This window comes from Strix uralensis, chromosome 1 (genome assembly GCF_047716275.1).
Source record: "Strix uralensis isolate ZFMK-TIS-50842 chromosome 1, bStrUra1, whole genome shotgun sequence".
Taxonomy (NCBI): Eukaryota; Metazoa; Chordata; class Aves; order Strigiformes; family Strigidae; genus Strix; species Strix uralensis.
Genome location: NC_133972.1, coordinates 41,174,235 through 41,201,822, shown reverse-complemented (window position 1 = coordinate 41,201,822; position 27,588 = coordinate 41,174,235). Strand labels below are relative to the sequence as shown.

Here is a 27,588-nt window from a genome sequence, read left to right as displayed (position 1 = left end):
ACCTTGTGATTCAGAATTGATGTTGAACACTTGTTGAAGTATTACTTTGAGTCATGACATTAAAGTCACAGAAGCTAAATGCGTATGAGGTTGGACCCAGAAATTTTATTTTCTCAATGGAAAAATCCCACAGAAATACACTGTTATTACGATCTATATAGTGAGAATACATTTGCACTAAACATCCTGCTAGAAAGATTCAGATTTGCCTCTCTTGACCATGATTACAAGGGAAAACTCACAGAATTATTAAACTAAATGGAATTAGGAAACAAGAAAAAATTCCTGTTAAGAGACTGTGTAGTTATGTGTCATATTTTGCTTACTAAACTTACACTAAAAGTTTCTCACCTTCTTATGAGGTTAGAAAAAAGGTGTGATCTCTTAATGTCACATATTTGATGATATCATGAGCACTGCATGTGACAAGGTGGCTTGTAGCTGGGTAAACAGAGCACAGCAAACCACTGACAGCTTTATCAATTTCCTAATCTGGCATTCCAGGTCATCTTCAAGGCCTTAGGCTCTAAACAAACAGCAGCAAACATCTCCTGAAGCACCAAATGTCTCTATGAAGTGCAGCTTAAAAATAAAGTTTTGCATTGCCATCATGATGTGACTGATATTCAGGGTTTGTAACTTACAGATCTAGAATATCATTAACAAAAGCACCAAAAGGGTTCAGGCTTCATCTTCTAATTTCAACTAATCTTTGATAAAAATTCTTAGATGTTGACAGCATCAGATAAATAAGACTGTGTCTCTTATTTTTCTCTTCAGAAGTGCATTAATACAACATCACAAAAAGGTGAACCACTATTTCTTGTTGCAGGTAGGGGCCTATTATAGTAAGAGCACATGTTTCTTCTCCAGAATACTGAGCAGTTATTGAACAGGCAGTTAATACAGACCCCGGTCACAGGGTCCATTAGCCCACTGAGACAGAAAAGGGGTAGGATATGGAAGAGCTAGTACAAGTCATATGAGAAACTGGGATGGGGACCTAAAATCTATCATCTCTACCATAAAAAAAAAAAAAAAAAAAAAAAAAAAAATGATAGATTTGAAAACTCATGAAAACCTCTGTATATACAAAAACTTACTGCATTTGAAAGAACTAGTCTCTCATCTGACTATGTACTGCACCTAGAATTCAAAACATTTAAGAAAACATGCATCATATCAAACTATATCACTCCGTGGCAATTTAGTTGTCAGAAGAAAAGGCCCTCCACTTGAATAATATGGTTTTGTGGCTTTTCTGTTTGTTTGTGTGTGTGTTGGTTTGGGTCTTTTTTCTTAAAATGGGTTCCCCATGAAAAATCGCAACTTCCATGCATTTCATAACTTTATTAAATAAAGTGATTAGCAGTCAACTCAGTAACTGTAAAGTATATGTATTTGGGCAATGATCACATCTGAGAAGGAAGTAATTCTCAACCTGAAGTTAGAAGATAATAGTCACATTAAACCAACTAGAGTAGCCATTATGTAAATGGCAGACACTGTGCTGCTTGGCGCAACACTAATAGGTTGATTTATCAAGAAAGATTAGAGTTCACTAAGCACAGTTCAGCTAAGTGATAGCTGAGGGGCATAACAACTGAGAAATACTCTTCTGGAGTAATTCAGTCATGAAGGGAAAAAAGATCACAGAAAACGGCAAACTAGCTATAAAATAGCGCGACACGCAGACAATATTGTAGTCTTTCAATTGCAGTGATAGAAATCCTACTGCTTAAAATATTTACAATAAATGTAAAGTAGAGCTTGGGAAAGACATGGCAGATTGGGAAGAAAGAAGAGAGAAGGGGTAATTATTCAGCCTCATTAAATTTTTCATCAGAAGCAGCAAACTATCATAGTTTGAGCATTTCCTTTTTCATTAGAGTGCTTTTTAATATTGACATCCAACCAATTATGTTCAAACTAATTCCCAGAATACTGTGAGAATGTAGCTACTTTCAGAAGTTTTTCCAGATTAATGAACTGCATTATTTTTTCATTAGAAGCTGCAGTGTGCTCTGAGACATACAAAGTGGGGAACAAAACACCACCCTGAACAGAACGTATTCTCCAAAAAGCCCTTGGCCTTCTTAATGAGTTTCCATCTTCAGGGACACTTCTTCATCTTTACTTTAAAAATTCAAAACCAAAAGCGACAATACTACTTCAGATGAACTCCTTGTTTATAATCAACTGCAGCAAATTAGATGAACTCTGTTAGCTCCAGACCCAGATGAATTCATATAACACAAAATTAAATCTTTTTTTTTTTTTTTAATTGCCACGCTATCTTTGATGTTCTATGGTCCAATTTTTATGTTTGGGTGGTTGTTTTTTTCCAGATGTGCTATTCATGAATCTGATTTCCCTATCTAGGTTAAACTACTTCAATAATGTTCTGAAGATTTAGTAAGCCTTAACTAATGATGACTTGTTTCTTTTTAAATACTTTCAAGAAAAAAAAAGTTAACAAGAAGGCAATATAATATCTGATTCATTATACAGAAAGCAGGACATCTTTTTTATGGCTTCTTGATATATTTTGTCTTTCCAAAATAACTCTCTCTGGTAACATTTACATAAAAGATGATGAATGTCTGTCTTAAATTTAAAAGAGATTGCAACACTGAATTGTATTAGCAACTAATATAGGCATCACAAGACTGAAAACTCATTTTTTTATTCTTCCTTTTAATATTTTATCTTTAATTAAGTTGCAACTTTTCTTCATCTCAAGTTCTCTTTAAATCCATATTTTGTTAATGACTGACTGCCTCTAGGAGTACTACTCATCACTCTCAGGGTTTTATATACAAACGAGATTCCATTCATAGTATAATAATAATAAATTTTGTGGGTAACAGTGTTTTACTTGCGGAGAAAACAATATATTTAGAAAGGTAGGAGCATATATTGAAGATTGCCTTTAATTTACTAAAACAGCCAGGTTATTACTTCAGAAGATGTATATACAACCTTTGTAAGAGATACATAAGCTACTTTAGAAGCAAATTATCTGCTATCATCATTCTTATGATGACTTACACCCAAACTAGCATCTATATATGAACAGATTAAATTACATATTGTTACTCACAGACACAGGTTCATTGTTTCATCTTTTTCTAGTCTAATAATAATATGAAAGATTTCTCCTCAATATGAACACACCTATATTCTATTTCTTAAGTGAGAGTGATGAAGGCATTATGTAAGCAACAGATATTGTCATTTTGAGAGACTTTTTTTTGTTTGCATGGCAGTATTTTTATTTCACTGTTACTTCATTTCCAATCAGCAATGTCCCTTTATATGTGAGACTTCAGAAAAACATACCTATTTTGGAAAACCTACTTCTGCATCCAAAAGGTAAAAAATCTTTGATACTAAATTTTAGCTTTTGTTTTCAGACCTGATACTTAAAGACTATTACTGTTGTGTTAAGAGAGAAAATAAGCAGTACACTGTTTGGATGAAACTACGAATCATGTAACCAGTAAATCCAGTATTGTCAAGGGAAGGCATTTACTACATAACAACCTCAGAGCAATAAAATGAACTTCTTGCAGAGTTAGGATAAGAAGAAGACAAAAATGATGCTATCTCAAAAACCAACTTGTCTTACATCCATATAACAAAAACATAAATTCAGAGTTACTTCCATGACATGTAATTGGTAGTACATCTGATAAAATAGCTTAAATCTGTATTATGACAAAAGAACCAAGACTTAATTATAATCAGCACATACACTTATCATCTTGATTTATTCCATAAAGCTTTTAAAGTATATTAGACACAGAGGGGGAAAATTAAATATTTATTACCAGTAAATATGTAAATCACCTATACAAATCTGTCATGGTATGCACTTTGTAGAGTTTCAGAGAACTCATTCTGTGTAGCACAGCCCATAGACTGCTCCTGCAGCTCCCTATAAAGACGTGCAAGTATAGCAAAGAAAATAACCTGCATTTCATAGCTTTATGGTTCAGGTACCCAAACTATCCCCAAGGTGTTGACTTCCATATATCAAGTGGAAATATGTAGAGCCACAAGTCATTCATCCACGTCAAGTTAAAGACTACAAATCTTCCTTGCACGCTCAATCACTTTATCACTCTCCTTCCTCTTCCTTTCATTATCTTCTGTATGGCACCAAGCATGTCTTACAGGAACAAGTTGGTCTTTCCTGTGCTGCTGTCTAAAAAGCAATGCTGACCATGAAATTCATTTAGGGTTACAAAAATAAAAGTGATTTCAATGACAGCCTTCAGAGTATGCCTCTTAAAATTAGCAAGCTAAGCAGCACCAGTGAAGCTGGAATTTCTTAAAATAAATTAGTGGTATATAAAAAAAATACACTTCTGTTATTAGATGCGACCACAAATTCAAGCTGTGATACTGTTTTAGTCAGACACTGAAGACCTAGGTAACCTACCTTGTTCAGTAATGTTTTCAGACCACCACATATATATCACACATGCAAGCACGCACACTCAGGTATATGTATTGTTGCAAATGCCGTACAAACATAGCTTCCGGGCAGATTCACTAGAAAATTCCTGTTCATTAAAAAATTTCCATATCTCTTCATACAGCAATTGCCACCTTCTCTCAGCCCCCCTGAGTTTTTGAGTCTCACAATCTATTTTAAATATTTGTATTCAACAGAAAATAGCTGCTGGTTGCTTGCCCCATGCTTTTCATGTTTGTATTCTCCACTCATGTCAACTTCTTTCTTCCTGTTTCCCAAATGTCCTAATTTCTTCTATTACATCCTTTTTTGCTTACATATGGCAAGTACTACAAGTGTGATAAAGTGTTGGTTTCTTGGGAACTGTATAATAACTATATCAAAAATCACAAGTCTCAGTTTCTTCTGTTTTGTTTTTGCAGAGACCTACAGAAAACTATAATCACATAAATGTTACTTTACAGAAGATGAAACAGATTCTCAACGTCACCACTGCAAACCACTTGCAGATCTAAGACTGGATTCAAGATCCAGCCTCTTTACTAGCATATAACGGCTGCTTTTTTTTTAAATAAGGTTTGATGGTCCCTGTTGGAAGATGTAGCAGTCTTACTGTTACTGTAATGGCTTGTAGCCTCTTCCTCCACCTCTTCCCCCAATCCGAGCATTATTTTGGCTGAAAATCACAAGCAAATCAAGTAAACCAGAATAAAACAGGACAAAATTCATCACAATGTACACTTGATTCAACCAGTCAGTAGAAAACTGAAAAACAAGCAAAACTTTACGTAACGCAATTGATCTTTTAGGATAATCAAGCACATTCATTTCAAATTCAAAACAAGAGTTTTGATACCTGCAAATAGAAGAAGGGGTGACTGCCAAATCTGTGAATGTGGAAACACTAAGTAACAGTTAAAAACATTCCTCTTACTACTGAAGACATTTTCTCACAACAATGCATTTTGAAACTATTAGACAATCCTGTTTCCAAGGTCTTTCTTAACACTCTTTTCCTATGGAAATAATTTTCTCCTCTATTATCCTCTAGTACAGCATCTTGATATCAGCTATTTGAACTATTTTTGGTACCTGAAGTTATGTGAATGTTCTTTCAGAATGTTAATAATTTATCTTTGTATCTTTGTAAACAGCATCTTTAACAAGTCTTAATTATGTCATTTTGTTTAAAGCTGTGGTACATAGGAACACCAGCAATTGAAGACAATTCAATTGTGCTAGGCACTGTACAAACACAAGTCATTATAAAACAATCTCTCTCTGTTCTATTCTTTATTTCTCTAATGGCTTAGTGGTAAAATAGCTATTTCCCAGCACACATAAGGAGAGTTATATTATTGTTCACTAATACAAACATTTCATTTTGCATAATACAGGAGGTAGAAAGTAATAACATATCTCATTAAGAAATTTCTCATTGGATTAGCAGATGTCATCAATCTTTAAAATGTTTAAGTATGTCTCATTACATCAGAAACCATTTCCAATTAATATCCTCAAACTCACTTGATGCAATATAAGCAGTCTACACAAAACAGTTATTTATTATCTCTCTCCCTCTCTCGAAAAAAATATGGAAAACTCTTAACCAGTATTTGCACATTTGAAAGCTTGCTGTGATCCCAGTAACACCATTCACTAGGGATCACACAAGAAAACTCCACTCGGGCCAGTCAATAAGGGCTGCATCTAATGCCAACCCTTCCCTGAATCCATGCAAATACACCAGATTTTCCTTCTCTATCCCACAGCCATAAAACCACCAAAACAATCTTGGCAATGCTCACAAAATATAGAAAGTGAATTCAAAACAGCTACTGTGGTCTACTGACAACTTCCAGAAATGTCAGCCGCACCAAAATGCACAGTGCTAATTAATGCTGAGAACATGCTGATTGCTACAATAAATGTCTGTTGGATTTTGTGTGAAATCCCAGACACTGATATGTTTAACACTTTACAGCATTCATATGAAAGTGGTAAATAATGGGATTTCTAGGGAGATTAATTTGTGCTGGGGTACCAAAATTGCTTACATTAGCTTTTGTTTGACTGAGATTTAATATCCAGAACAATACAGTTATTTTAATTGTGATCATTTAGGAAAACTTTTACCCAATAATGTGATTTTTTTTAGGGTTTCTGGATATGTTTCCTCTCATCTAATTCTTTCATTATTTTAGTAACTCCTATATATTTTTTCTGCCTCACTGGACAGAAATAGACATAAAAAGATTGAAGAAATCCATAAATAGAACCCAAGCCAATGCGCTACTGCTGTCTCCAACTATAAGCTCTGCCATCCCATTGCTTCCTCTGAGGTTCCACACAAAGCAACAGATCTTCAACTTCTGTAAGTCTGAATATATTTTTACTCACTACTTTTTTTTCAGCTTCACTAATCTAAGAGAAGCAGAGATTTTAACTGAACATATATCCAGAAAAGGGTCTCCCAGCCCCATTATGTGGAGAAGACTTGTTTGTGAACAGAGAACAGATCACAGAGGAATAGAAACAAACAAAAAAAAAGACATATAATATGGAAAGTTGTGAACGCAGGAAAGGACCTTCACTAAACAGAATAAATGTGTTGTCCTAAACCCCAGAAATTACTTTCTGAGCTACAATACGTAGTTCAGTGAGCAATATATATATGTATAAATTAAATACCATGGAAAATTTTACCTCAAAATATAGATTACTACTTGTCTTTGAGAATACTAGCCTTTATATTATGGGAATTGGGTTTCCTATTAAATCTGGAGTTACCGTGTTAAAAGATATACAATTCTGACATCTGAATAACTAAGTGGATGAACATGATGAAAGACAACATCAACATCAAGTGGAGTTGGGAACTGTAAAGTTAAACTCCGTTCTGTAAGATACTAATAAACTGAATTAATCCAACACTGGAGCAGCCAGCCTACAGACCAAAACAACCCATAGCTTTTGAGGTATTCTCTCATTCCAGCATGCCTATAAACTGAGGGATTCAGCTGATCCAGTTAGCATAAGCACTCCAGGGCACTTGCTAAAAACAATCCAGACTTTCTCAGCTACCAGTACAACATGATCAACTACCATTTTCCACTTTTCTGACAGCTTCAAAATGCTATCCTACAAGTGAAGTCAACCATTAGCCCAGAGTATATTACTTGTTTATCTTAACTAGAGGCTTATAATATCAGCTACACTTATTTCTATTTTCTTATTTCAGATATGGCAAAGTAACGGCATAAGAAAAAGAATTTCAGCAGCACAAAATTTTTCTCCAAACATTTAAATATTTACTCTTGATTTTGTTAAATAAGGACACATTACTAAAAAAACATTTATAAATCATTTCCTTAAAGCAACCATTTTCTGCATCTCTGCCAAATGTTTTGTTGCCAGGCTGCACTAAAAACCTTTTGCATTAATCAAAGACTTAATACTTGCCTTGCACAATATATGTTGAGTAAAAAATCTGAAAGGATATTTTTATAAATGAGGGAAAAGAGAAAGAGTGATGAACACACCTAATGAAAATTAATATTTCCTTATTCAAGTCATAGATAGACAAGCCCTATTTGACTACATAAAAGTCAGATTTAACTGGGAGACAGACAGTAAACAGTGTGGTTGCTTAGATGCACATTACAGAATGCAATAGAAGTGATAAATTCTAACTCTAATTAATATGAATTTATGCAGGGCGTATGTAACCAACACTTAACCACGTTCAGTCCTGGAGGATCATTTATATTTTAAATCAATGAGGTAACTGTAAAGCATCTTTAGCACATTTTGCTTGAATAATTTTTATTCTTTGAAAAGCTGATGACATGCAGCTTTTACTAATATTCCTTTTATCTTATTCTGACCTGAGAATCAAAAAGATGAATCATGAAAAATACCTTTTACATCGGCAGTTTAAAAATCTTGACCCCCTCCCTCTCACTCCTCAAGGATGTATAGGTACCAGCTCAAGTTCACCACGCCGTAACTAGAGCTCTATTTTCCCTTGAAGAGGGCCTCATTGCCCTCTTTCATCACACGTGAATTCCCTTTCTGACAGTCAAGCCTCAAGTTAAAACATCTTTTCTCATTTAGCATTTTCCCTAGGTCTTCACATCTAATCCACCTCTTCAGATCATTTCTTCATAATCTCTTTAAAATCAGAAGTTTCCTATTTACTGACATAGGCATATCTGCCTCCAGTCTCAAATTGCGATTACTGCAAAAATTCCTTACCCTGGTTTTGAAAAAAAAATATATACTCAAACAAATGGTGAATTTTCTGCTATATGATGGAACAGCTTCAACAAACAAGCTGACAACCCCTGAAAGGTAAGTGCTTTAATCAGAGGACTGGTTAGGTAATTTTTCTCTCTCCCTCTTCCCTTGTGATCATTCCTGTCAGTGTGTATTTAGGCACATTTTGAAATGCCTGCTGGACTGCCAGTCCTAGGAAGGACTTTTGCCCTCCTCAGGCATTAATATGAGATAGGAATACTCAGTCCTGTGAAAATAAGGACAGTCCTAGGGACATGCACAGGAAAAATAAGGACATTTTATTCAGTGGTTTTATGTTTGTTAGCCACCAAATGTGTTAGAAGAGGAATTTCAAAGTGCTGGAAACCCTCTATCTCCAATTCCACTTGTGGCACCAAACTCCTTTTAAAATAGATTTGAGCCTTGGAATGTGTAAAAATTGTAAAACCTGCTAAGGATGCAATGGTACAGAGGTTGTGTTTGTTCTACTCTGTGGGTAAGTGGGAAATCAAGAAGCTGAAAGTCGGGGGGCTTGAGACCCAAGTTGATATCTAGCAATGAAGAAGCATGATTTGGTTACAAGATCCCACAGTAACACCTTGAAACACCAAAAAAAAATTGTTCATAGGCTCTTCAGGCGAAGTAGGAGGCCACTGCACAGTCCTCTTCCCAAGACAATGGAACAAGGAAAAATCATGTTGAGATGCTGCTGCCTGAAAAAACTCAGAAAGAGGTTAAGGAGAGCTCTTGGCGTGCAGAGCTTGCAACACTGCTCTGGACCCACTGGAAACAGCTTGGCACACTGATTTCACTCAGAGATTCCACTACCCCAAGAGTACATGTGATCTTCTGTATGTTTCCTACACCCATATCACTTTTCCTCTGATTCTTCACTGCCTCAAATGATGACCAAGTTATTATGTAAGGACCAATTCTCACATATTGAGACACAACATAAGCATGAAAATATAAATACTTAGGTGTTCTCTTCAGGAAATAAACTTTTTCCCTTTAATTTTAAAAAGGCACTGTTACCTACAAAAAGTCTATTTCAAGTTCTACCTTTGATAAAAAGAAGGGGAAAACATCCAGCTGCAATTGTTATACAGAAGTCTTGCTATCACACAATTACAGATAGCTCAAAAAATCCTCCTAGATTTTTTCTAATGACTTTTTTTGGTTCAGAGATATCAATCCAATGCCGCGTCTTCCACTTCAAGAGTGTAATGTGCATTACTTCAAACTGTCAGAAGAAGCAATTTTACAGTGTGATCGACCCTTGCCGATTTTGTGCAGCTCTTCAGTAATTATATTAGTAACTGCAGGCAGGCATTACACCCAACACTGACAGCACATCACAGATCACCATGTTGCTTGATTTAACGAAACAAATGAAGCACAGGGCAGAAAGAAGTAAAGGAGAGTTCTGATGTGGCGAGAAATGCTTACGCTTAGTCAGCTGTGTATAGAATTGGTATATATATGGCCCGCATCATGGAATGACAGACCAAGAACAATATGCATCATCTTGTTTTGGAAGAATGATAACTGTATGGCAGCCTGTATGTCGGAATCAGTAGTCCTCACATTGTTCACTGCAAAACTTACAGATACATCAAAATCTTAGCCTATGGTGGGCAGTATAAATGAGATTATAAGTTGTTCTTGAATATGAAAATTTCACTTTAGAAGAAACTGGACAAAAATATTTAACAAAAGTAAACCAGTTTTTACTGAATTGTGGCACATAGGGGTTTTTTTGTGCATATATAGAAACAATTCAATAAGGCTTTGTAATGGTTAAGGTAGAATATGAATAAAACATAAAACACTTCAGGAACTCACAGAAGTTCAATATAGAACCTGAACCAAAAAAACCTGTTCATTGCAAATGAAATCAGTAGACTCAGAGAAGGGCAATTACTGATGAACAAAACAGGTCATTCAAAAATTCTTTCAATTTCAGAAGTCCAGTGCCAAGCAGCATATGCCCACCCCACATCAATGGAATCACCACACCTTATTACCACAACTTCTGTTCTACGAGTTGCTAAAAACTGCTGTTCTCTATCTCAAATCATCAAGCAGATGCCATGACTCAGCTCTGGGAATCTTGCTTAGTTTCATCGCTCTCCTGGGAAGTTCCAGGTATTCTGCACAGATGGAGACTTTGCTCTAGTTTATGTTAAAGAAATCATATGGCTTTCCCAGAGACCACACAAAATGAACCAGCTGTGTATTTGTATCTAAAATAAAATGCATACACCAGGTCTGCATGGTATGGAATGAAAATGTTTGGCAAGAAACCTAATTTAAAGACTAGTAACTATGATCAACGATGTTCATCTAAATGCCATTCAAAACACTGGAAGTCCATTAAACACACAATAATTGCACCATAAATGTGCAATAGCAAATACCCATTCTCACAAGAGATCAAAAATGTTACAACAGCCAAAACTTCAAAGCAGTTTCAGTTGGAGAAGTAGAAATGACATAGAGATGGCATCCATATCACAGGATGATGGAGATTAGAAGGCACCTCTGGAGATCATTTAGTTCAATCTCCCTGCCCAAAGCAGGTTGTTCACAACATTGTCCATGCTGAACCAAAGCTAATTAAACCCCAAACTGGTTAACATGAGTATTTACAAACACTTGAGATTTTTATGGTAGTAGACAGGAGGGTGATAATAGACAGGAAAAGTCATGACCCCTGAGAAGTTTTCATAAGTTGGAAGTAAACAATTGAAATTTGAATTAGAAGAATGTTCCTGCCCCCCACTCCCGAAACAACAAAAAAACCAAATCCCATAAACCAAAATACCAATCTCTCTCTCAAAAAAAAAAAAAAAAAAAAGTATAAGGAAACTGTATCAGATATCACAATTCTTGTTTTATAGAAGAAAGAATGCCTCAACTCAGACCTCAAAACCCCTGCAGATTATTGTCAGGGGCATCCTTAAGAAAACACAGTGCAGTAAACCAGTATAGAAGACATGGAGTACCATACACCAAGACATTATTTCAAAAATCTTAGAAATAAAAACTATACACATGCAAGTCATGAACAGCACTTACAAAAGCTGATGCCAGACTAAATTCAATACAAAAATATCACTTTCTCAAAAAACAGACATAACAGGTCCCAAAAGGCATATAATCAAGCTGACTTCCTAGACATAGTCTTAGCCACACAATCCCCTGTCCCATTTTCTTCCCAGAAGGAAAAGCAAAATACCATCTGAGGTTGATGAGCTCACTACTGTTCAGTTTTATTATTCCCTCTGATACTTTAGCTGAACTTCATACACCCCATACTAGATATCCCTTCAGATCACTGACCAGCAGTTCTCCTAGTTCACTTTCTAGAACCTCCCACAAAGAGGAGGGGGAAAACAGCAAAACTCAACAAACAGCTAAGAAAAAGAGAGTGAAGATTTAATTATAAGCCAAACACAGATGCACTAGCTTATTCACTGCATCTCGCCATTCATTGTTTGAAAAGAGCCACTCCGACTTGTTTTTCATCATGGTATCATTAAATCACTGATGTTATATTAAAAACTGTACAGCAAACATCCTGATCCTATTCCTTATTGCAGGCAGAACAAAGGAGAGAGGTCACAGCAGAAAAGCTGAAGGGAAGAACTAGCTCTTCATCAGGCAACATAATTAGATCATACCTGTTCTAAACAAAAGTTCCTTAAGAGCAGCCTTTGCCTGGGAGGGAGAAAAGGGGGAGAAAACAAAAGCCAACCCAGTTTCCTTCTCTCTGCTTTAACTGACATGACTTCAGAGCACATGTACTATATACAAAGTAAGCAGAGTTAAGTCCATAGCAAATTGGTAGTGCATATTTGTAAGTATTAGTTAACTAGAGTTGTTATTATTCTCCATTTATGTTACTATTTTTACATTTTTAAATGCAACCTGTTAAATGGAGACGTAATAAAATGCCAGAGAGTTTATTCTACTGATGCCTAGCAACTTAGGGTAAACGTAAAATGATTTATGGAAATGCTATATTATTTCTGTGCTTTTGCATAAACCTGTGCATGTATTTTACAGCTTTTTAAGTGTCTGCTGAACATTTACAAATCTGTAATGGAACTGAAACCTATGTTTTGAATTTGTCAACAGTTCAGAAGAAAATAATGGGTCACTGTCATTGTGCGACCCTTCTTCCAGTCAGAAGTGAAAGTTACAAAGGATTTTCCGTTCTTCAGATTTCTCTTTCTAGCTTTATTGGAAAGCTTGTCTTCTTGTTTAAATGAATTTCCTTTTAATCTGCTCCCTGAGCTGCTGGATAGATGGAGCCTCTTAAAAAATTCAGGATATCACTGTAATTGTAAATTGATCTGCTTCTGTGGCAGAAGGCTGGGGCCCTCCATCCAGGAAAGAGACTGTCTTCTCAAAGTTGTTTTTCAGACAAATGATTAATTTGCACTCTCTCTTACTACTATATTATCCTTTAATGGAAAAGCAGTTTTTAAACAAAACTACTACTTTTAGGATTGGTTTATTCATGGCAATATACAGGGAAGAAAGCCAACTGCCAAAGCCAATGTGAAATATTTACTGGCTTGACATTTTTTAATTTCCTAAAGGAGACTTCGACTCTACTTACATTGGAACTAAAACTGTATTAGACAACTAAAATGCACATATTCATCACTGCCAAATTTCTGAATTAATGTAATATATTAATAGACACATGGAAATTCCCTGCTGATTTTTAATGCAGAGTTAAGGTTGGAACACTGTTATGACTATGCAATCTTTAAAAGAGACACGTAACTCATTAGTATCAAAGTAGAGGAAATTATCTATCTAGTGTGGTGCTGAATCCACACAGCCTATTTGCCTTTGGCTCTTTGGCTATAAGATCTGGCATCACTTGGATTATTTCACCTAATCCATCATTACCTTTCATGGTTCCAATATACTGTGCAACAAACCTAAATTTAACAAACCCAACTCCCCATCAATTACCACGCTGAATATATTACATGTCAGCACAGAGCACAAAGATTAGACATGCTGAATTACATCTTTCTTTGTGAAAAGTCAATATTTTTAGAGCACTGTTAATGTTGCTGACTCCAATTGTAACAAATGTTCCTTCCCATTGTGGGCAGGCACTAATGCCATGACCTTTGCTATTTACATACAACACAGAACTACTAAACAAAATGAAAAATCTCAGAAGACACAGAAAATACATAAGAGATCCCAGTAACAGTGTCACAGAGTCACAGATGTGGGTTCTTTAATTGCCATAATTGCTTGGCTAGTGGAAACCTGGAAGATGACCTAATTTTTTTTTTTTTTCCTGTAATCCTACAAGTAAACATTAGTAATTCAGATTTAACTTTCTCTCTCCACATACACAAAGCACACAAGAAGGTTATTACTTACAACAGAAAATAAATATGCTGCTGTTGTGTTAACATAGCATCCCTACTTACCGGTCTTCCACAAATACACCGATGAAGTTTGAAATTCACTTTGTGCACGAGCGTCCCAGATTCCCAGCAGCAGAAGCACAAGAACTCCCACGCACCGGGCTGGCACAGCAGAAACCCCTGGACCACGGCAGAAAGCAGCGCTCCCCTCGCTCAACCCCATGTCTCCAGCAGCCTGCTGCCACCTCCAAAATCCGTAGCACGACCACGAAACCTTCTTCAAATAATATTCCCCTCTTCAGAATTTCTTCATGGGAGAAGGGGACTGGAAACCTCTCCCCCACTATTGTGCATGGCAGTTGAAAAGGAAAAACTGTTTAACACCAGGGAACAATAGAGTCCTTGCTCGCTCTTGCTGCTGCAGCGGCGGCTGCTGCTAGTATGGTTGCTGCTCCACGCTCTTCCATTCAGCGGTTAGTAGCAGTTTTCCATCAGCTAAAAGCAAGACAGCTGTCCGCAGGGGGCTCCAGCTGACTGAGCAGGTTATCTTGCTCTGGGAGGCAGCAGCAGTCATTTACACCAGCTGGAGAGAGTGAGAGACAGAGAGAAACAGGAATGAGGAGAAACACAAATAGCCCAGTGCTGTAATCTCGACGTAGAGAGTGACTGCAAAAGGCTGGCTTCCCAGACACGTCTCTCCCTGGAAAATCCCAACTGATACATACCAAGAAGAAAAGAAGAAATCATCATCAGACATGCTTCAAAACACAAGTCATACAACCAGAACAGATAAAGCCAGAATGATATATATTAATTAAGAGCGCATCAGACATTTGTCCTGATAACAATATGTATGCTACATTAACTATTTTGTAAACAACAAAAAATAAGTGATTACACATGTATTAAATAGACAATTAAGACCTTATGAAGGGAAATGGAAGAAAATGCAGAAAAAAGGAAAAAAATTTAAAAACCACTAACTTGCCTTGCATATTTATCAAATCTATCTCAGGTAATAACATACAGCTATCTGCTGTGAGGACAGATGAATATATGTATATGATAACGTCTATGTATGTGCAAGCACATCGCCTCTGTGGTAGATGAAGTGTGCATGTAATATATAAGGCAAGATAACATCCTTGCCTATCCAGCAAGTATGTACACATATATACATGCATAAATGTCAACTGTGTCATTTAAAATAATTTGAAGATCAAGTTATCAATCATTTTTAAAACATACACTGAGTTTTACATATGAAAGTGTTCAGGATACATTAGGCTGTCATGATGATACAAAAACGTGGAGAGAGACAAAGCTTTTTAAATAGGGATCTTTATCTCTCCCACCCACTACCCAGTGAACAGATGCAATAACAAGCCTAAAGATCAGGTTTCGGACACCTATAAACTGGAAAGCAAATGAGGAATTCTCAAGAAAACTGCTATCACATTAAAAAAGTTTCATTAAAAATGCAAACAACTACAGAAATACACAGTAAGAACACAGGACACAGAGTTTGAAAATGATGGAGCTATTATTGTTTAAAGAAGAAACCTTCAGCCAACCTCTCTTGGGATGCCTGTCATTTTGCACAACCTTCCCAGACTCAGCCTTTTCACATGCATTAGATTAAAATCAGCCGTGATCAAATAATTCCCAAGTCCTTGCCTGTTTAAATATTCTGACATCAGAGCAAATTAGCAATGTTGAAGGTTGCAAATTCGTCTTTGTTTACTTTCCACTCTGTTACGCCTCTAAGAGGGAATTAAAGGCTCAGGGAGCTCTAGCACTGTGAGGCTGTGATTAAGAGAGATAAGCAAGTGTGGATTACTGTTCCTCAGCTGTTGAAAAACAGGCAACAATCAGGAGATTATAGGTTGATAAGGGATACATAGAAAGCCATGATCTTAACAAATTTATAGCATCCTAATGCAGAACTTGTACCCTCAGCTAAAGCACTTCTGGAAATATATTTTATTCATTTCTGCTACATAATGCTGTATTCACTTCAGGAAGCATGGAAGCCCCTTCAGCCTTTGCTTTGTTGAACTGGACAGAATACTACTTTAAATTAAAATGCTCTCTGAGTTTATGGAATTATAGCAATTTCACACGTAAATTTGAGGTTAAGTTAGTCACACACACATTATTTTACATTCTACGTAGAGGGAATTGAGAATACCTGACCTAACAAAAATAATGCCAGCTTCATAATTTATGAAAAAATAAGACTAAGAATTTAAGCGCTTAAAAAAGTTTTAAGATCATCAAGAAATCTGTGGCAATAGCTTTACTGAACTGCATAGTTAAAATAAAACATATATAACTTATACATTCCTTTGAAAAATAAAGAGTAAAAATGTTGGCTTTGTAGTTAGAGCTGTACATCAGGGGAAAAGTCAAGTTTATAGCGCAACTAAGGGAAAAGGCACCCTTTTCAGAGTTATTAAATACAATGGATACTACCTAGAATTTCCATGAATGTATAAAGAAAGCCTCTGAAAATAGTTTGTACGTGACTCAGATCATCCGGAAACACCATCAGGGAACAGATCATCCATGTAGTTGGCACAATGAATCAAAGTGGTTTTTGACAGCAGAACAAAGCAATATCATGAAAGAGGGTAAGCACACATAAACAATCACTCAAATATTTTCTTATGTTTATGCAACTATAGGACCACATACTTTAAAATTTCACTAAAATAGAGATTATTAAAATAATTTCACACTACTTTTTATGGTTGTACCATTTTTTCTGTCAAGAATCAATGAACTATGAAAGAATAATTTCACCATTTTTTTTGGTAAGAAGCTGTGATGCATTTAAAACTGTTCAGAAATATGTCACAGAGACAGAATGGAGGGAATATTTATTATGCAAATGTACTTGTGTGTCTGAAAAAAAATAAGGATTCCTGACGTGCTATTTTTAGGAGCCACTAGATCACTTATGCATTACATACACTCATTTCTTATTAATCAGGGCAGGGAAAGGCCAGTGAAACCACAGGCCAAAGAGTAGGCTGATGCCTGCAGAGACACCCACCAGCCTAACTGCAGGAGTTAGACTTCAGACACAAGAGGCAATATATCCTGATGGCAAGCTTCAGCTGTTATCAGCACACCTCACCCGAAGAGCTGCTGTTATAGCCTTTTCCACCGCAGTGTATCAGTACACTCTTGCCCTCTTCTTATTTGCTACAGTGAAAGTGGGACCTCCCTCCCAGTTAACAGTGCAACCACTATTTCCAGCCCATGCTGGCAACCCATCTTCTAATACATACCTAATGATCATAATTTATCAGTTGTTTATGGCTTAGACATTCCCAAATAAATGGTGAAGTACTTCTGAGAAGAAACCTCTAGGCAAAGCATAGAAATAAACTACAGTCAACATTAGTATCTGTATCACTAACATAATAGTGTCAGTGTTGTACCTTGGAGCACCAACGTATGAGTCTCAGTAGACTTTTAATCAGATACAACTATTCATCTGAGCCACAGAAGCTATGTAGAATCTGTAAACTGCTCGCACAAGTGATTGACAAGTTAGCACCTTTTTGTTTTCTATGAGAAACTATGACTGACCTCCAAGACCTTTATGAAAATGAGGTAGAGTTAACCATGAAACATTGGAATTACTTTGTTCGTGTTTCTTAGCATTAAACAGAGGATGACAAAAAAAACATGGAATACCTTTTACTTAGTGGAAAGAGAAATGAGAACAAGATATAAATTTCTTAGCTGCTCGGTATGAAAAGCTGCCTGCCAAACAGAATCACCCTGCTGGTATTCCTCGGCTAGCATGCAGTTCCATGTTAGCACCCTTCTCTGTTGAAATGTCATGAATAAAAGCTTCAGGATCATATTATCTTCTATCTTGAATATGTTGTATTTCTACATGTAGTAAAGTCAAAGTGTGCAGAGTACAACATATATCTAGCACATTTGTTTCTAGAGTCAATACTCAGTGAAGAAGTGTGTCCATCATGACTTTCATCCATCTTCAATTTCACAGTCTGGTTAAGCCAGAAATCTTTAGAGAAGTTTCAGTCCACTCTTCTAGATCTACAGAACATGTTTTACAAACTCTACAACTGTACCCCTCTAAACCATCTCTGCTATGTGAGTACTAGAATATCACAAAAATCATCCAAATTCTAAAGAATGAAAAATGTCTTCTTTCTTATGTAGAAAATTCAAAGTCCTCATCATCTGAACGCTGCTCATTTTGATTTACCTCAAAGACTTCTTTCCTTCACTTAGGTATGAAAATGGCAAGTGCTCCCAGAGACAAATAAGTCAACTATCTCCCCAAAAAGACCTCTAGAGTTATAGTGAGTTTATTCTCCCCGAAAAGAGCTCTAGAGTTATAATGATTTTATTACAGCTAATACCCATCGGGTAACACAGTACCACACATTTCTGAAAAGCACTTTAAACTTGTTAACATACTGACCCAGTTCAGTCAACATATTGGGATGTCCTCGGATATATATCCCTTGTATGGGATGCAGTGGTATGGTTGCACCCTTAACTTTTAAAGAAGTTAGGAAGGTGTGGTATGTTCCCTTGCATGTATATTTGTTTTGCAAGATCCATGATCTAAATAATTCATGTTAACAGCTGAAAAAAGCTTTTGTTCTCTTTATTCCCTGACATATCTCATGGGCTAAAACTTCTAGCTCTGCATTTTGTGAGAGCCTGACTTTCCTGCAGATATTTTACTACAGATGCAAGTATATTATAAGGATTCTCTTGAGATGGGACCTGCAAGAGTTTTATCAGATTTTGAGAACTTCGGGCTGGAATAAACTGTACAGTGCTCTTTTAGGCTTTGCTGCAGAGCACTGAGTACTCCTTAGCACACTCAGTAATGGTCCATGGTTTTTCTTCATATCAATGCTAGGGAGCCTAGTCAGGGAAGCCACAAAAAATATCCTAGAAATGAATAATCTTTAAAAAATATTAATATGTTGCAATATACTTCATCTCTCGATATCTGGCAGCTCCATTCCTTAATTCCAAGATTAATTGTGTTGTGCAAAACTTGCAGCTGATATGGATCCTAAACATATGGCCTCTAGGTGTCACACTCTACCATGTCATAATATGCTATTTATGGATTTCTCTTATTCTTTCATAGCAGGTAAGAGACTTTGATTTTATCCTGTCAAGGAGTGAAGTACAATTATTTTTGGTTTTGCCAGAGTAACTATTTTTGCAAACACCAGAAGTATTACGATGTCTGTTTGTTAAATTTATATCATTCTTTTGGATCATAGATTTGGAGGACAAATCAGGAACTTTAAGTGTTATGTATGGGAGCTGTGCAGAAGTAAGAAAGCATTACATGTACAAAATCACTAGAATGTGTTAATAATGTATACTTAAACACTTTAGTGTTTCTCAATTACTTCAAAAATCTTTGCACCAAGAAAAAGTTATTTTTGGAAAATGAATAAAGATTCTACTTGCATAAATGCATGAGCAGCAAACATGTTGTCATCTAGTTCTGACTTTACAAATGCTTCGCTTTTATTAAGGTAAATTGGTAATTCTTGGAGACATTTCTCTTTTTTGATTTTTTTTTTTTCTTTGACTATATTGGTGGGTAGGGGGTGGGGTGTGTTTGTGTGGTTTTTAATCTAGTTTAAATCTAGAAGTTTTCCTAGCCATTCTTTCATCGGTGGGGGAGGGGGGAGGGGGGGAGGATGTTCAGTTGCTAAAAGGTTTGGGCTTTTGTTTCATTTTGTTTTAATCTCTACTGCTGTATTTCAGCAGTTCTCTCAGTTTGGTTTAACACCCGGCTGTTGCATCTTTTGTAGATCGCTTTGGCAGGTAACAATCAACATCCCTGGCAGAAAGTATTCCCTGCAAGAAGGGAATGTTAATGTAAGACCAGGAGATACAGCAAGACCTGCTTGCTGGAAAATAAAGCTAGAGGAATTCAAGTACAAAATCAATGAATTTATCAAGGAAGTTATCCAGTTTTGGATGAAGCTACCTGGTGAAAGTGTGTATTTACCATCTTTGTCTTCCAGAAAAATGTTAGTTTTGACTTGATGATACATTTTAACCAAGGAAAGGCTTCTGGCCTAAATAGATCAATACCTTTGTGAAACGTAGCAGTCCAAGAACTGCAGAAGGTCAGATTAAATCAGCTAGTTCTGCTTTCTGGCTTTAAACTCTGTGAACGGACATTGTCCTTTCTGCCCAGATTACATTAGCTTCAACAGCTGACTGCATGAATTGGAACTTTCCAAGTATCAGAACTGGCTGCAGAAGTGTCTGTGATAGTTCCCTACCAGGAACTGTCATCTGTATTGAAAATTCAAGCTCTCAATCTTTTCTCATCAATTCAGAGATCTGTTTACTAGCCTCTGATGGAACTTGCTTAATAACAGGAAAATACAGTATGAATTTTTCATTGGAAAGCCAACAGCATTGATAAACGAGCTTGCTCAAAGAGATTTTGAGCATGTTCACGTATTCAGAAGCAGATGGAGTAAGTCCTTGTATTTGAAATTTCTCTTGGAGACACTATACATTCAGCATAATTCTAATCACACACAAAATTCCCAAGCAAAATGCTAATTACAGTTAGGGTTTGTAGCAAGGTCTGCATCACTACTCTGACTCTGTCAATTACAATTTTCTGTTTCTTAAGACTGCCAAATTTGCAGTTTCATAGTAACTCTATAGATAAAGCCAAAGACAAGAAAGAGAAAAACACATAAAAATTATCTCCATCCTGGTCTCAATCATTTCAGTGAAAAAAGATAATCGTTACTTTTCTGTGTTAATAAAAAAGGAAAAAAAAAAAATGTGCATGAAGAAAATGGTGAATTTTTCACTTGAAAGCTTTTGGTAACCTCTACTTTGGGGAAGAAACTTAAACTGTGCTTCTGTTGGGAGTGATCAGTGTGCTATTCTCATCATAACCTCCAAAAAGAAGTCTGCATATAATTAGAACCTCTTCTGGAATTGTGGTACCAGAATTGCTTACAGAGTGTGAGGGGAAAAATCCCTAAGATTGGGTACAAAAGTGAGACTGGAACATAAAGCTAGCCTCTAAGTCGCTAGGATAGAAAGCCTGGGAATAAAGTAAGTGATAGGAAAAGCCAAGAAAACAGACAGCAATCAGGATAAGAAACCTAAGTGGAGAAAAAAATACTGTGAGGAAGTAGTGACAACCAGAATTTTTGTGGGTGTACTATTTACTGTTTACTCTTTTAACACCTTTGGATCTACTGTTTGTATACCTATGTGATTAAGACTGTACAAAGAATGGAGCTTTTTCAATCTAACTTTAGTTACCTAACTTTCAGAAACTCCAATAGAGACTTCACTAATGGAGAAAACAAACTAACCCAGGTGACCATAACTGCCAGTAGAACCAGTTTTCTATCACCAACCCCATTATATTAGATTTTTCAAAAGGAAACCAAAAGGCAGGATTTTAATGAGACTTTCCAAGTCAACTCTGTTCCTCCAATGTGTGCATATCCTTTTGAAATTTGTGTTTCTAAAATCAATGGGAACAGCTAGCCCCTATGCCTAACATGAATTTATGCTGAAAATAATTTAAATTTATCCAGACAACATGCTCATTGGAGAAAAATAAAAGTTAAAACTACTAATTGTAAATGCAAATAAGTAGAATAATTCACAGGACCTGAAAAGCAGGCAGGGAGATTTCAGCGACACAATGGAGAGGTAAGTACTGAAATCCCTGGCAAGGGGAACAGAGAATGGAGTAAACAAAGAAAATCAGTGTCCATTATTGCCTTTGAAAATCCTCTCCAGGGAGAGCTTAGTATTTGCACATACCAAATCACCTTTAAACAAAAGCCACCTTCAGTCAATTTTAAACCTCCTCCTTATTAAAATCCTATTGATTGATCATTCTTCATCTAAATGTCTGACAAGCCAATTTCCATTTTCAAGGAGGGGAATGTTGGTCTTCTTTTTCAAGCCATAAATCACTCAAACATTCTTTCATCAATTTTCAAATTAGTTAAGTAATACAAATTAATACAAAAATTAAACAAGGCTGCTTTCTTTAGTGGGCTGTTGCTTCACTGTTGTTTTTTTTTTTTTTTTAACATAACCAACACATTTAATGGTTTCCAGAAATGAATAGGCTCAGTAGTAGTGACAAACACAATACTGTTGGAAATAGCTTTTAATGATTTGTCAACTTCTTAAGAGTCCTAACTTAACTGGCCAAAAGTACAGCTGTGTGTTTTGTGCTGACTTCAACAGATCAATAAACAAGAGGAGTATAACTTCAGGAAACTGATTAAACAATCTCACACCATTCTGACATGGGGTAAGATGAGGTGAGATTTAAACCATGTTAAATTAATGATCAAGGTTCAACTGTGATCTGCTAACTGAGCCCTAAGATGGAACTACATTATATTATTAATAATCATATTTTGCAGAATCTTAGACTATAATTTAAGTTACAGCACAGAAGATGATATCTGAAAATAAATCCTTTGCTCTCTAATTTTATATGAAAGACTCACAAGTGTGTTCCCCCGTCATACTTTCATTATATGGTAGGTGCTTTAACTGGGGGGTGGAAGGGACATCTGTTCCTACTGATCAATCTTCCTACTGAAAATTATAGGTAACTCTCGTTGAAGTCAACTCCATAGCAAACTACAATGTAGAAACTAAATCTAAATAAGGAAGGCAACAAAATTAATGCATTCTAAGCCCATATTGATGAAAGCATGATATCATTTCAAACCACATGGACAACTAGTTCCAAAACACTAAGTTGTGTTAACAAAACCTCCCATTTTCCTACATGCTGACTTTTCTTCCTCCTCTGCTGTTGCAGCATCATTTTTCCGAGACTCCATTGCACCAATATTTCTGTGGCAAAAAGAAAGCAAGTAACCAAATCTATGCACGGAGATGGGTGACATCACAACCACATATAACTGGATTTTCTGCATACAGATTACAATGCACTTAACACATTCCGTGTGCTGCTGAAAAATCTTCTCTAACTTATCAGCATTAGCATTAAAATTAGAGCTTCACTGGGGGATCAAACCAAGCTTAAGGTGATGTGACACTTTCAGGACAGGAAAAACTTTCATTAATTTGGCACCATTGTTCTTCCCTATGGTGACAAAAGACATCATTGCCAGATTTCCTCCAATCGCTACTATACAAAAAAAAAAAAAGCTTTCCAATTAACTGTTAGTGGCAGCTCTGGTACTTCCACAAGTTTTTCCCATGAGATTCAAAACTAACCTTGGTCTAAATAACTGACAGTTGCATCTATATACTCCACAGAATATATGACAACCTACTTTGATACACTGCTCACTGAAGGAAGAAACAGTATGGAGGAGATTAAAAGGAGTTTTCTCAGTGATTGCACTATTATTGAAATAGTATAGAAACTTGCAGATCAGTTGTCTCCAGATCAGCATTGAGTTCAGTTGCTACCATCTAGCTAGACGAGTGAACATGATTTCCCTGGGACAAAGAAATTTAATTTACACAGATGAAGTGGTGTGGGGAGCACTAAAAAAAATGAAGTGTGCCTTTGAAACCACAACACCAATGTCTGAATGACACTAAGTTCAGGTAAAATAACAACCTCAGTTCAGGTAAAGAGACGAACATGTTTTACCAGTGCTAGAAAAAGCGTATCATGCATAAAGCAGAAGTCAAAATTCACATGAGAACTTGTTTCCTAGATGTATCAATAGGATAAAAAAAATATTTCTGATCCTTTAATCTTAATGCTTTTTTAATATATGTATTGAATTTATCACTTTTACAAACAAAATATCAACACAATTTATGTCACCTTAAATTCTCTTAGCATCCATATATAAATACAGATATAACACAACTAACTTTAGTTGTCTGGATGATATATCAGCACCTAAGTAGAAGCTTATTCTTCTGAGATATCCCACATAGTGACAGGAAAATGGAAATTTTTGTAATATGTGGCTAAAATACTCTCACCAGTAGGCCAAACTCCATCCATTGCCTGCAGACATTTCTACATATGCTCCAATGTTAATGTCTCCATCACACATATTGACTTTAGGAGGTATTTTCAGTGTTTACAAAAGCTATTTTAGTAATTTTAATATCAACTACAAAACCAAATAATTCCAAATTTTACATGAAGAAGGATGAAGAAAACAAAAAATATATTCTGCTTCCTTCCAAAGCTACTAGAAAACCATTATAAGCAACCTGCTTTGGAGACCTTGGAGGATAATTGCATGCTAAATCTCCAGATCATTTCAGTTCTTCTTTCTTCCCACAGATATACAGTCATAACCATAACACATGTAGAAGTTTGCCCATAGCTTATTGTAGCATAGCACTTACCTAAAGGAGGAGTTTAAATAGTATATGGTCTTTGAATACATACTAAATACTGAAACTTGCTGAATAGCAGGGCACATAGTACCTCACTTAGGCTCAAGTAGGGTACAATTCAATAAATTAATCTCCTGTAAAGTTACAGGTTTGCCATAGCAAAGTATTGCACTGATAGGATTCAGAAAAGAACTCCCTTCACTACGTCAAACACTTTAAACAAGCATATGCCTACACCGAATCCCCTCTCTCTGTCAATAACGGGTTGACTGGCAGTCAACAAAATGCTTGATTACCAACCTTGTGAATCAGAATTTTTTAATGAAAGATTTAACTGTGTTGAATTATTTGACTACAATGATCTCGAATAAAAACTATTCTTTATTTGGGTATAGGCAGTTTGGCAGGGCTGCTTCTAAAATCACAAGAGTTAATTTTCATTTCTGAAGGAACTAGTGAAGTGCACTGAGGGTTGTCAGTCTCTGTTAAGAGTCAAGATTTCTTCATGTCTTAAGTTTTCTAGGTGCATACATAGTTTTGACAAAGGGAAGAACCACATATCTTGGATCTCTGGAGGAAAGGAAGAAAATCAGTCTTCCTACTTGTCTTATATGTATGCAAAAAGAAAATTGCTACTGTCTTTGGCCAGGACAGAACTCCTTATTTTCACCAAGCATTAGAAAAGTTTAAAGGAAATAATCTGTTACAAAAAAGATTTTTTGTAGTGCTCTCTTTGTAAGCAATTCTACAAAAGAAAAATAATTAAAATAGTAATAGGGAATGGCATTTTCATTGCATTCACATCGTCAGAACATAATTCAGAAACCCAGACTCAAGGTTTTGAAAAAAAGAGCAATAATTTTCTTTCTCTTCTGTGTTTCATATTCTCTTTCACATTCCCATCCTTACGCTAACCTGCAATTTCAAGTAGTGATCTTCAGATGATATCATAATGAAACAATCCCAAATGAGTTTCTTTGGCTTTGTGTAATGGAATACAGAAGATTGTATTCATTTGATTTCAAAATGGACCATTAGCCACTGTATGCTTAAACCATTAAAAGAAAGAATTTGAAATCAAACAATAAATAAACCTAATGCATACCTCTAAGCAGAAAGTAATTAAAATAGATAGTAAACATTTGCTTTATTGTTTGTTTTTCCCCCTAAATTATGATTTTTGCAACAGTTCTTTAAATGGCTTTCACTTTAACTGCATTGCAAAGATGAGATCATATTCATTGTATGCTCTTCATTAACTCAACTGATGGTGTTTTAATTCCTACAACATACAAAGTCTGATGTTCATTTTGCAATTTGACATAGCTAGTGTGTGTTGTGAATAATTAGCTTCACTATGGCAGAACAAAGTTTTGATTTCTTTGCAAAGCACACACACTGCTTTTTAACAAAGATTATTGGTACACTTTCAGGGTATTTCTTGTCTTACAGAAAAGCAACTATTTCATTTTTAATTAACTTTTCTGTACCCTGATTTTCCTAATGAACTAATAATCCACGTTCTATCTGATGGTAAATACTTTCAACAGATCTAAAAGAAGATGAGAAGTGCCAGGTCCTGTACTTGGGCCACAACAACCCCACGCATCACTACAGGCTTGGGGAGGTGTGGCTGGAGAGCTGTCTGGAAGAGAAGGGTCTGGGGGTTCTAATTGACAAACAGCTGAACATGAGCCAGCAGTGTGCCCAGGTGGCCAAGAAAGCCAAAGGCATCCTGGCTTGTATTAGAAATAGTGTGACCAGCAGAAGTAGGGAGGTGATAGTCCCCCTGTACTCTGCACTGGGGAGGCCATACCTTGAGTATTGTGTCCAGTTTTGGGCACCTCAATACGAGAGAGATATCGAGGTGCTGGAGCGAGTGCAGAGGAGGGCAACGAGGTGAAGGGCTTGGAGAATAAATCTTATGAGGAGTGATTGAAGGAGCTGGGACTGTTTAGTTTGATGAGAAGGCTGAGGGGAGACCTCATCACTCTCTACAACTGCCTGAAAGGACATTGTAGAGAGGTTGGTGCTGGTCTCTTCTCACAGGTGATTAGTGATAGAACAAGAGAGAATGGCTTTAATACATCATAGAATCATAGAATCATTCAGGTTGGAGAAGACCCTTGGGATCATAGAGTCCAACCATCAGCCCTACTCTACAAAGCTCTCCCCTAGAGAGTACCTGATACATCAGGTATCCATGATGTGACCTCTGGAAATGTGCACTTATGTTAAAAAGTTATGAACATCAGTACAGGCCATGGAACAACAAGTGACAGGAGAAAAACACCTGAAACATCTGTAAAGGTGCACCCCAATACCACTGTTGGCTTATTCAACTGGAAGTCTGTGGTTGTCTGGCTAACCCACACACAAACAGAGATGGTGGGGGAACACTGGTTACACAGAGGTGCAATACCGTGCAGAAGCAGAGTGCCCAAGGCGGGAGCAGTGCAGGCTGTCACCAATCGTTGCCCAAAACCTGACACTGGGACCAGTCAGAGTGTGTGCTTCTTTCTCCCCCCACCCTGCCTCAGCTGTGCCAACTGGAGCACGTGTCAGTTAACTTTCAAGATGTGTATGTGTGTTTTCATGTGTGAGAAGCTTTCCCTGACACAGCCCATCCTTCCTTGCTTGATCCACTAATAAACTGAGCACAACAGCACCATATAGTCTGGTGTTCCAAATCCCCTTGTCCTTGTCACAACATTGTCAGAATCTTCTCCCAAAATGCTATAAATTTTATATTACATAATATAAAAATAACAATTAGACCTTACCGTATTCCCTAAAATCCTAAAGCAAGAGAACTAATCCTACAGTCAAAGAACAACCACTGGAATATATCTCATTCCTTACACATACCCTCAATGACACTTAAGGTGTTTTGCAGAAGTAGTATTATTAATCTCTTACTGTGGTAACAGAAAAGAGTAGGGTCCATGAGTCAGACATAGTCATTGGACTCTAGGTCAATCACACCTCTTTGAATATCACTCAGATAGAACAAGACAGTTACTGTTATCTTCA

At 36.4% G+C, this 27,588-nt stretch overlaps 1 protein-coding gene across 1 annotated transcript in view; it reads right to left on the bottom strand.

The window, feature by feature from the left end:
• Nucleotides 1-14,456, bottom strand: part of THSD7A (thrombospondin type 1 domain containing 7A) — a 214,478-nt gene extending 200,022 nt beyond the window's left edge. The window contains exon 1 of the mRNA XM_074863607.1: nucleotides 14,233-14,456. Coding sequence (XP_074719708.1) covers nucleotides 14,233-14,392 — 160 coding nt within the window. The 5' untranslated portion in view covers nucleotides 14,393-14,456. The remainder of the gene's footprint in view (nucleotides 1-14,232) is intronic.
• Nucleotides 14,457-27,588: the final 13,132 nt, after the last annotated feature.